Genomic DNA, 11,630 nt, shown 5'->3' with positions numbered 1-11,630 from the left:
TGTGTGTGTGTGTGTGTGTGTGTGTGTGTGTGTGTGTGTGTGTGTGTTTTTGTGTATAATTTGGTTGAGTTGGATTGTTTTTTTGCCAATTTGATGGCGTGAGGCTCCTGGATAGTGTTCCTGTAAGACGCTTATGATGTTTTTTAGGATCGCTTCTTTTTCGCTCCCTTTTCTCCTTTCCTCTCTGACTTGTTCTATTCCTTACCTTTCTGTTGGTATGCTGTGTCCTATCATCATCTCCAATCTTCTCCTTCACCTCAACCATTTTTTTCCTTTCCTCATTTTTTTCTTTTTCTTCTCTCCTCCCATTTTTACCCACTTTGCAGTCTTTTTTCTTTCTTTCTTTTATATAAGCTACACATATGTAGACATGTGCAGAATATGTTATGTATGGGATGTGTCATTTTTTTCGTTCTGTCCCCTACCATCTTCGTATGTGATCTTAACCAATCTACCTGCAAGATGGAATCAAAATACAAAATATAAATGTATGTACATCTCCTCTCCTCCCTGTGATTGTGAGCCCATCAGTTCTGCGTCTTCTTTGTTCTGTTTCCCCTCTATTTGCTCTCTCCTCAATCTCCATGGTGTGAAATCCAATTAATCAACATACTGTAATGCCTTAGATAAAAACCAATACTCTCTCTCTCTCTCTCTCTCTCTCTCTCTCTCTCTCTCTCGTATCGATTTGAGTCCTTGTGTCAGCCTGAAACAATAGCGGACACAAAAAAAAAGTTGATTGCACCAAAACACACAAACATAACTGAGAGTAGTAATATCGACTGGACTTAATGTAACAATTGTCTCTCTTCGCTCTCTGGTTTCAGGTCACTTCTCCTCTCCTTTATTTATTTATTTGTTTATTACTTATCCGATAAAAACTCTTACCATTCTTTTCTAATTTTTATTGTTTCTGATCACCCTAACTCGATCTGCAGTCAGTCACAGGTTATGGAATTACAAGGCCTCAAAAGAGCAGTATGGAGTCATGATTTTTCATCCCATTTTATTTATTTTATTTTTTTTACAAAAGATGCAGGAAGATGTTTATTTCTTACTATATTTTTAATTTTAGTCACAGTAGCTATACAAATGGAAAGGTTTGTTGTTTGATTGGTTGGACAAGTTGTTCCACCACTTTCGATCAGAAATGTCTCAGCAACTATAGTTGAGGGGATTGCCGTGAAATTTTGTACGGACATTCATGGTTGCCAGAGGATGCCAATAACTTTAGTTATCTGCTGACTTTCCCTCCAGCGCCATCATGAGGTTGACTTTTTTCAGGTTGGAACTGAAATGACTTGGCAACTAATAGTTGGATTTAGTAGAAATTTGGCACAGAAACACAGGTCCCCAGAGGATGAACCGTAATGATTTTCTTGATCCTCTGTCTTTTTATCTGGCACCACCAGTGACTCAAAGTTTGATCTTTTGTTCCACTACTTACAGACTGAAATATCTCAATATCTACATGATTGAATTGGTACAGACATTCATGGTTTCCTAGAAAATAAATCTTGATCCCCTGAATTTTTCTATACCACCAACAGTCTTGACATTTGTTTTACTTTTGGATGGATTACCATAACATTTGGTATTCATGTCCACCTCAGGATGGATTGTAATAACTTTGCCAATCCCCTTAACTTTTTATCTCGTGTCATCATTTGTTTAACATTTCCTTTCATCCAGTGCTTTGGCTTACAACCAAACACCAGCAAAACTTAAGACATTTTCATCAATTTAGATGTTCTTTATGTTCGATGCCAAATACAGTAGATACTGTTAGCATGCTAATACCTTAAACCACCACTGTGGCGACCATTCTCTGTCAAATATCCGCATGTCAAAATTATCTTTGTGAGCATGTTAGCATGCGGATATTAGCATTTAGCTGAAATCAAGGCTATGCTTAAGTAAAGCCTCATATGGACGCTAGCATGTCTATAGTGAACACATCACAAAATACCCACAACCATTACGTTTTATGTTAGCTCAACCCTGCAATACAACTTTAACTAGTTGGGATACATCCCTGTCCTATTTCAAGTGTGGACATGCATTCAGTTTTTCATGAAGGCATTAATGTTAGCAAATGGTCTTTCAAGAGCAGCACGTCCCAGTTACTGTACCTTGACTACTTCATCTGTCTGTATTAGGCGTTTGACCTTCAATATTGGGTGTCTTTATTATGAATACAGATCAATTGTCTTGCGAATGCCCACCATAAGTCTTGTTTGTGTATTCCCACACTGCGTGTGTTTGTGTTAACTAGGGCTGCCCCCTCTCAGTCAATTAGTCCCCCCAATCGGTCGTTTGGTTTTAGTCGACTGAGATGTCTTGAGTCCAGTCGTCGTTTTTTATGCTTTTTCATACTAAATTACTTATTTCCAAAAAACTTAAGAGAGCATCTCTGGTAAACACAAGATTTAAAGTGGTGCTTTTGTGTGATTCTTTGTGGAGAAAGTTTTACAGATATGTCAAATTAAATTAAACAGTCGATTAGTTTGTTCGTTGACATAGAATTTCTTTGGTCGACGACTGCCCCTGTGTCAACGTACTAATTCGAAAACACAATCAACTTTCAAAGATGCCAAAGCCTTTATGTTTCCATCTTGTTTTATTTTATTCCCAGAGGAATCCAGCAGCAGTTGTCCAGCTACAGGGAGACAGTGGTCCGGCAGGCCACGGTGGCGGCAGGCTCGACCGTCCACCGGGACGATGCGCCTACATGCGGCATTTGCCACAAGACCAAGTTTGCAGACGGCTGCGGGAACCTGTGCTCGTACTGCCAGACCAAGTTCTGTGCCCGCTGCGGCGGGCGAGTGTCGCTACGATCCAACACGGTAAGAGAGACGGAAGGGGGTGTGTCAATGCAATCGGGCAACATTTCATACATATCCTGTGAAAATCACAAAATAGTAAATCAATTCTCATGTTATCAACATTTGAACAGAACTCTTCCATCCATTCTTTGGTTTCGATGATGTTGGTGGAGAGCGCTGTTCAACACATTGATCCAAAATCTTCTGTCGGTTTTACTGGGTTGAGATGTTGTGAATGGAAAGCCATAGCATATGATTTACATTATTTTCATACTCATCAAACCATTCAGTGAGCCATCGTTCCCAGTGGATGGGGGGGCTTTGTCATCATAGGAGAGACCACAATAATAAATAAGATTCTCTTTTAGAAGAAATATGAAGCTTTGTAAACTTGTAATCAGTTGGTAAAAAAAGTTTTTTAAATATTTTTTTTCCTTAACCACTAGTCAGTTGATGAAATAAGTTGATACTTTACATTCATTTTTGCCGTCAATTTCTCTTTCACAAGCAATTTCTTTTAAATTTTTGAATCCATTTTATTTATTTAATTTACAGGGTTATTTATTGAAATATTCAGTCTGGCTTGTCCGATAATTTTTTGCTTTTGGCCAAACATTTAAAATATTGTATCTAAATTGTTCATTTATGTTATGTTATAACAGTTATGTCAAATGATCTGGACCAACTGTTGTATGAATTGGTCTTAATGCAAATGATTGTACCATAAACAAAAACAAAAAGTTTTGCGGGACAGCACAAGTTCATATCCATCATTGAATCCAAAATATGCACTTCATACATGTATAGCACATGCAGCTGGGCCTCAGGTGTTAGAACTCTGGTGGAGGTGATGAGCCGTGGCACACGTGTGTCTTTATGTGTGTATTTAAGTGAATAGTGTGCTGTGGATGTGTGTGTGTACGATATCGACACCCATCCTTTGTGTGTTACCTTGTATTTACGTGTGCCTCCGGACATGTGTGTGAATGTGATCCATGCCTGGTTTTGTGTGTGTGTGTGTGTGTGTGTGTGTGTGACCCAGGCAGGAGCTAGTAAAGGTTAATTGGGCATTAAACTGAGCTGTGGACGGATGGGGGTGGTCTCCCACTCTGTCTCGGTCTCCCAGGGGTTCCGGAGGTGCCCTATACACACACAGCAGGGTGTAGGTGCGTGTGCGTTGGCTTTGGGTGAGCCGAGCCTTCCTCTAAAATAAGTGACGTCCCCTCTCCCGCCCCCCTCCCCTCCCCTACATCGCCCGCGTGGCATTTAATGACCTCACGCTTGCACAAACACACACCTGCTCAAAAGTACATCCTAATTGCCTGACATGGGGAGAGTTCAGCTGTGGGGTCCTGGGTGGTGTGTTGGGGCGGGTGGCGGCTGCATTCAGCAGGAGAAGGCTTTTGAAAGGTGGATTTTGCACTTGTCCATACACAGAAGCTATGTGCGAAATCTTCACAGACTTATGTATTTCTTAATATGATACTGTTGTTATTGAGTAATGTTAGCAATGTGTCTTCGCAGTGTTCGTTTAATTACTTTTCTTGTGTAGAGCTGTGAGAGGGGGACATTGCGATAAGTAATGATGAAAAAAATAACTAAAAAGAAAATAATACAGTTTGGAAATTTGACACTGTCTTTGCCAGAAAAAAATGACAGCATTGGCTGCTTGTCCAAGCACTTTAAAGAATACTTTAATATTTCATGAACACAGTCATTTGCTTGACAGTGTGCTTCTGTTTCTATGTGCGGAACCAGTCGCTTAGCCTACCTCGGCTTAAAGCTTGGACGCGGTGGGAAACAGCTAGTCTAGCTCTCTTCGAAGTTACAAAATACACCATGGATGGTATGGTTTAACTTTAGTGACCGAAACTGACAACAATGTAGCATTGAAAAGGCCAGCTCACTGCATCTAAAACACACCGGTGCTGCATCACATCACTTCCAGCAAGCGTCATGGAGAACACTAAGCCCAATATTCTCAGGTCCGGCTCAGCTAAAAACACAAAAACACTGAATCCGTCAGCACTGAATTTCGTTTGTGTTTTTGACCGTAAAATGACAGCTCGCTTGTTAATATTGTTTTCACAAATGTTGATGAAAAGCAGCCCCAAATTTCATCTACCAGCCCGAGGCTATTTTTCCCAGCCCGACTTGATCAAAAGTAGCACAATTGATTCGCATCATGTCTCGGACTACCAACAGTTAATGTATTTAGTTGTTTATGCTTAAGGATTTGTTGGAACATTTCAACTCAAATCTGGCTCAAAAGAGTGGCAGCATATTCTCTTCTGTTGGGTAATTGTAACGTTATTGGAAGCTGAAATATCTTTGTTACAGTGTTTGTTGCTGGTAGGGCTGTAGGATCATTGCCATGCTTTCAGATATCATCTTTGCTCACATTCTCTCTGTCTTTCTTTTCATTATACATGGATGGCTGACTGGGCTGCAGGAGGACAAAGTGGTGAGTGCTGTGTTTTTTGTGTGTGTGTCATTTCTGGACTACATAACTCTGCCTGGAACCTTTAAGACAATCCATCTTAATGGATTCAGACAGTATGTATGTATCTTTGTATCTATCAGTCTGTCTGTCTGTCCATGTGTCTGTTATTATCACAAGTTGTTCGTTGTTTGCTGCTGCTGGCTGGCTGAGGGCTACCAAACGGAATTTCGTTGTATCAGTACAATGACAATAAAAACCTCTTTATCTTTATCTTGATCTCTAAGTTGTGTCAGTAGAAGCAGTAGCGGTAGTAGTAGTAACAATGAGTAGTAGCAGGAACCTTCCTGGTTGAATATTTCAACTACATCATCTAGATTAAAACAATCAGTTGTCTTCCATACCTACTGATGTTCCTATAGCATCACTCAGCATGCATTTGATGCAGGGAAACAACTTGGACCTCAGAGGTAGAACACATAGAAAGAAAATAGATTTATTATGTCTTATGTTTTGGTTTACAAGGTTTATGTGCCGACTATTTCTTGGCCGGGCGCAGTGACTATTTGGGGTCTTAGCATCATTGTGAGGTTGCCAAGCAACCAGCAGACAGTCCAGGAAGTGATATCTCTAATGAACCAATATCCCAAAATATCAAACTATTGCTGTGCTTTGTGCTTGACCACATCAAACCCAGACCCAAGCGCCCAACCAAACCACAGCTATGCAACCTATTTCATTGCCACAGCGGGAGACGCATAGTTGACCTTGGGCTTGGACACTTAACCATCTCCTGTTTCTTGTGGATCGTGACACATAAGCCATTGGTGTGTTGGCCTGCTCCATAGCTGTAGAGAAAATGTCCTCTGTTGTGTGGCCTGGTTAAACAGGAGTTCGGAAGAATCATCTGAAATGATACTGCTGGAGAAATGTTCCCAGCGGACATGCCCGTTAACACCTTCCTCTGCTTGGGTAGTTGTGTCAGGTTTAGAACCTTGCTTGGCCTTGGCTGCTTTCCCTCAGGGCAGCTGCCAAACTGGCACTTTAATGATAGTTGGCTGGGCTTGAACGCCACGGCTGTCCAAGAGTGCTTTGGTGTGCTGTACATAGCAGTCTCACTCCCCTGCTAAAGCTCCGTACAACAATCACTGGCTCTAAAGTGGAAGGTTTTGGCAGAATGGAGGCCTTATGTAGCGCTGTCTGTATAGCTGGATATGGATTTGTTTAATTACTTGAGGATTGATTAATCTTGCCTGGCACAGCACTCCAAAAATGCAAAGTTACTCTGCCCACTTTTTCCATTCTTCTCAAACGAAATACTCAAAGTTAAAGTGAAATTGTTGCCACAGACATTCCCGACACTCCCAGGGGTCCTTGAGGGAGTTCCAGGTGGTCCCCAGAAAAATGGGTGATCGTTTAATTTCAACATTTAAAGTATCGCCCGCTGCCCCAATAAATGCAGACTGGCAAATAATAGCGTAGCATTGGCCAGCTCCGACCAGCATCGAACAGCTATCAAGCTCTGCTCCATAGACTCTCATGCAATGGTTTCAGATGTTCTTCATTTTCCGGCCGGTTTTTGTGTATTTGCAGCTAGACATGGTTAAACGCTGTGTTATAGGGATACTCGTTACCCGGAGAGGTTGGAGGGAGATAAATGTTTCTAAAACGTTACATTTCTACGTAAAGACCTGCTGAGCTAACATTAGCAGAGTATGTTAGCACATCATTAACTAGCGTTAACAGGTCTGTGGTATGTTAGCTACTGAAGGTATACTGAATGTAAACACATGCTGCTTTTTTTTTTTAATTATGTTTACCTCAACTGTCGTTGACAACTACTGAATTATGGGCTTAATCATAACTAACAACCAAAATCAGTTTTTTAATAAAGTGCTTTTCAAACTGGGTTTCCGTGGGTCTTTGAGGTCAGTCCCTGGAAATATGTAGGTAGAGAGTAACTTTTATTTCACTAAAGTTACCACAGTGAGATGTTAGATATTTCAGGTGGCGATCAATAATCTGAAGGAAACTATTTGAGAGCCCTTGAAATTCACTGTTTGGCAGCACACTTTGTCAAACGATACTGTATATTTTGCCCTTGTAGTGGATTGCTGTGTTGTTTTTGCACTCAACCTGCAAAAAGGGATTTGTGACAACTGCAAACTACTTGATAACTTGAAAAAGTGTGTCCAGTAATTTGTGTTTGGACTTTCTGCAGATGAAGTGTGAGCTTTGTTTTTTCAATTTCTTCAGTCCATAGATTTAGTAAGCAAACTGAACACTGTGTTCAAGATGGTGCCCTAGCTATTCGAATGAAAGTGCCATTAGCATGTAACTTAGTATAAGTTCGTCTACTACGAAAATGTATTTGTGATTTTTACAGAGTTAAACAACAATTAATTCGTTAGCCAACAAAAAACTGCAGCTCCCATTTTTACTAGCTCAGCAGTGAGTAAAAAACGTAACCGTTGGTTATACTCCCAAAGGGACGCATGCTCGGACAGCTGTGGACACCACGGATGCGTAGTAGTTATGTTTATACTGTCTGCTTGGAGGACGCATTCCACAAATGCGCAGCAAACCGCTATGTAGCTATCTGCTTCACAAATTGGCAGTGCACAGATGTCAGCACCAACCTCCAGGTCTGAATAGAGAAACCAATGCATAAGTGCGTTAAACCTGTACATTGTAAACATGAATTTATGGTCTCAATCTCTAGTTTCAAGTCTCCTTCAATGCAGCACGATGTTCATCTAGTAAATGATGGTCCATTTAGACTAAAATAGACCATAAAGCAGGGTATGCTTTAGGGCGTGACTACCTTGTGATTGACAGGTTGCTACCATGGCATTTTCAGGTCTGGGAGTTGTCAACGTTTTCGTCTTTGAACTTATACACTTTCATAGTGTGTTTTCAGTACATGAAAGTTAATTGTAAACCTTTTTCGGGGGCTAAAAACATCTTGTTTAGCTCTCGGTTGTACATAGCTCCACCCTCTCGTGTCACTTCTGGTTGCAATATATCCAAAATGGCGACAGCCAAAATTCTGAAATTGAGGCTTCAAAACTAAACAAACCAAGGTGGTTTAGATTAGAAAAGCGCTATACAAGTAAAGACTATTTACCATTTACCATCTTCTGAAATCATCTAATTTCTGTCTTTAATACGTTAATGTAGTTTGACGCTTCCTGTCCTCCCATTGCTACAGCCATGTCTGAGCTAGCCATGGCAAATCACCACGGCCAGGCTATACAATAACATTAAACAATAATTGATTATTTTTCCAAAATATCATACTTCTCAAGACACACGGAGTTAACCACACAACATACCTTCCAAGGTTATGTTGTAAGACTTGATTATTTATTATTTGTGAAAAAAGAAAATGTAAGCTTAATGGCTTCTACATTTTCTTTCACTAACATCATCTTGTCTTTCCAGCGTATTAATGTTGTACACTGAATGACCTGCGATGAGTGTGCTGTCTTGCTTTCAAAAGAACATCTGTGAAAGCCGATTATAGAGAGATAAATAAAGTTTTAATAAGCATAACGCTATACAGTGTGTGGTGCATGCAGCCTAGTGTGTGGTGCTAATGATATTCGCTCATTATCTGCAGTGATGGCTGAGCTCTCGTGCAGAGATGAGTGTGTGTTGTTGTACTGGAGCCAAGTGTTTCTTACAGAAAGGGCCACTTTTGAAGTCTTGATTCCTCTTCTCATGGGAGACTCAGGAGTGTGTGTGTTTCTTTTTCAAACACACATACACACACACACACACGCTCACTAACACTTCTCCTCTCTCTAATTGTAATGTCCAGGGATGTATTTCTGTAGGGGTTCTGTGCTTTTATATGGCTATAACTTACACTGCTCATCTGTTTTTAGACCGGTTCTGATTCAGAATTACTAACATGGCTGCTTTATCCACTGGTGTTTCCAGCCCACTGGTGCTGTTAACCATGGCAACATATCCTCATACAATGTTTTCTATGATATCTTACAAAAGGTTACTCCTTTTTCTGCGTTTTCCAAAGACATTCCAGAAAAACTTGTCAATTTCGGCGCATTACACACATACAGTCTTTTCAAAATAAACTACCGTCTTCACAGGAAACAACTCAGTTAGGTTTAGGAAACAAAACTACTTCATTACACTGATAAAAGCCGTAGACACTTAAAGCAACCTATCCTCATACAACGGTTTGAATGATATCTTACGAAAAGTTATTTTATTTAGTATTTTGTGTTTTCTTACGAAGGTTCAGCAAGACGTAAGGTCAGCAACGAGTTAATTTCGCTCCTCATGTGCATACAGTCTTTTTAAATTCAACTTCCGTCTTTCCAGCAAACAGTCAGGTTTAGGAAAAGATTGTGGTTTGGGTTCAGATAATTATGTAAATTGCGTAACTAAAATACGCATGTTACGTGACAAATAAATCAATGTTGACTTTTCGTTTGACATGGGGCACAAACATCGTTTTCTTAAGTTTGGAAATTTAAAACATTTGTTTTTGTTGTTTTTTTGTTTCTACAAGCAGGAGAACGTTTTTAAAGGTCCAAGCAGGTATGATGGTGCTTTATGGAGTATAGAGTAGTGGTGGTAATGGATTATTATAGTAGTTTTCTCTGCATTAAGTAGCTGAACGCAGGCACAGTTAGCCTAGCTTAGCATAATGTATACAAAGAAAAACAACTAGTATGGCTCTGTCTTAAGTAAAAAAAAAAACACCACATGTATCTTGTTTGTTAAATGTATACTCTACAACAGTGGTTCTCAACTGGTCTGGCTGCAGGACCCACCATCACCCCTTAATGACAAGCCGTGACCCAAATCGAGGAAAATTTTCAACTTCTCAAATTTATTTAATGAAAAGATGCAGTTTGAACCTGAGCTGGAAATGTCCTCTGCAGTCGTAGTAGTAGGGAGCTCTCTTGTGCAGAGAAATTGTTCCTGTAAGTCCCTGTCCCACACATGTTTCACGTAAATGAGTAAAACTGCTTTGTTTGTTATGTCTGTAGATTTGTCCACTTGTAATGCAAAATGACCACTTGCCTAAATTCGAGCTGTGGTCTGTTGTTTGATGTCATCCGACATGTCTTCAATTTGTCTACTTATAGTGTCATTTGACCAGTGGCGGGCCGTCAGGGCCTGCAAGGCCTTCTCTGCTGGCCTAAACAGAATCACAAAGTTATAGCTATTTTATAATTTAATAATTTTTCATAAATACACGACATGTATTATAATTTATAAAAAAATATCTTATTTTCTCATTGCACAGCTACTGTGTTCCTCAGTTGCTCTGCTTCCAGTGCAGCTTGTTTTAAGTAGAGCTTTTATCCAATCAGATTTCACCTCTGTGTCTCTAGGTAAGAAGAGAGGCCCGAGGCCTGCAGACTCACAAGTGAATCCCTTTGCAGTTTAAGTGAATGGGGACGATATTGTTGATTGTCATAGTCTTCAACCAATCAGATCTTTAGTTAGGCGTATTCTTTGAAGTGTCAGCACCTGCTAGCCAGCCTATAATGACGTCAGCATTAGTGCAGCTCAGTGTCCATGTACAGCTCTGCCGTGAGGTGCAGAGTGTGCTGTGATTGGTCAGTGGGCGAGCACGTGACTATCGTGAAACGAAACTTAACAGCAGAGGCTTAGTAGGGTAGTGAATCACATCATGTGATGCAGCTCAGCCAATCAAATATGGGCATTCTGACAAGTTTCCTGACTGAGTGAGATGTACCACACACCATGACACAGGGGGCTGAGACGAGGAAAGACATTGCAGAGCAGTACGTTCAATGTTTGAGTTGTGAAGTAAAATCCGAAAACAATCTCTTTGGGTTGTGGCTTGTCATTAAGGAATGATGGTGGGTCCCACATCCAGACCCGCTGAGAACCACTGTCCTACATGAGTGCAGAAAATATTATATTTTCCTGAATTTAAGCTTCTGTATCTTCCAAATGCTCGAGCATTATCCAAACATATTGTAAGCCTCATACCGAATGGTTTAATACGAAGACATACATAGTTACAGCCTTAAAAACGAATAATAGCTGTGGCGCCATCATGTGGTTATAAGGTGGTATTTCAGCTGCAGGACAGCAGTGAAGGCCTAGGTATAAAATGCACGGCCAGCCACTGTATTTGACAGAGGTATAGTTTTCACTTTATCCTCTGCTGATATTAGCATTACAAGGCATTAACGCCAAATATTGTTAAGGAGTGTGAATAGAAAATATCCCCTTCAAAATAAAAGCAAAGGATTTTTTTTCTTTTTTTCAGGCAAAGGCCCTTGACCCACTAAATACGGGTCTGCGACCCACTTTTGGTTCGCGACCCACCAGTTGAGAATCACTGCTCTACA

General features: G+C 40.4%; 1 protein-coding gene across 1 annotated transcript in view; it reads left to right on the top strand.

Annotated features, from left to right (window-relative positions):
• Positions 1-2,567: 2,567 nt before the first annotated feature.
• Positions 2,568-11,630, top strand: part of LOC116401360 (regulating synaptic membrane exocytosis protein 1-like) — a gene marked incomplete at its 5' end in the record, with an annotated part of 45,287 nt that continues 36,224 nt past the window's right edge. Inside the window, 2 exons of the mRNA XM_031879719.1 lie at positions 2,568-2,846; positions 5,278-5,289. Coding sequence (XP_031735579.1) covers positions 2,568-2,846; positions 5,278-5,289 — 291 coding nt within the window. The remainder of the gene's footprint in view (positions 2,847-5,277; positions 5,290-11,630) is intronic.

Source organism: Anarrhichthys ocellatus, unplaced genomic scaffold, assembly GCF_004355925.1.
Source record: "Anarrhichthys ocellatus isolate YVR2014 unplaced genomic scaffold, GSC_Weel_1.0 scaffold395, whole genome shotgun sequence".
Taxonomy (NCBI): Eukaryota; Metazoa; Chordata; class Actinopteri; order Perciformes; family Anarhichadidae; genus Anarrhichthys; species Anarrhichthys ocellatus.
The sequence above is the reverse complement of the archived record's forward strand: the minus strand, read 5'-3'. Positions and strand labels throughout refer to the sequence as shown.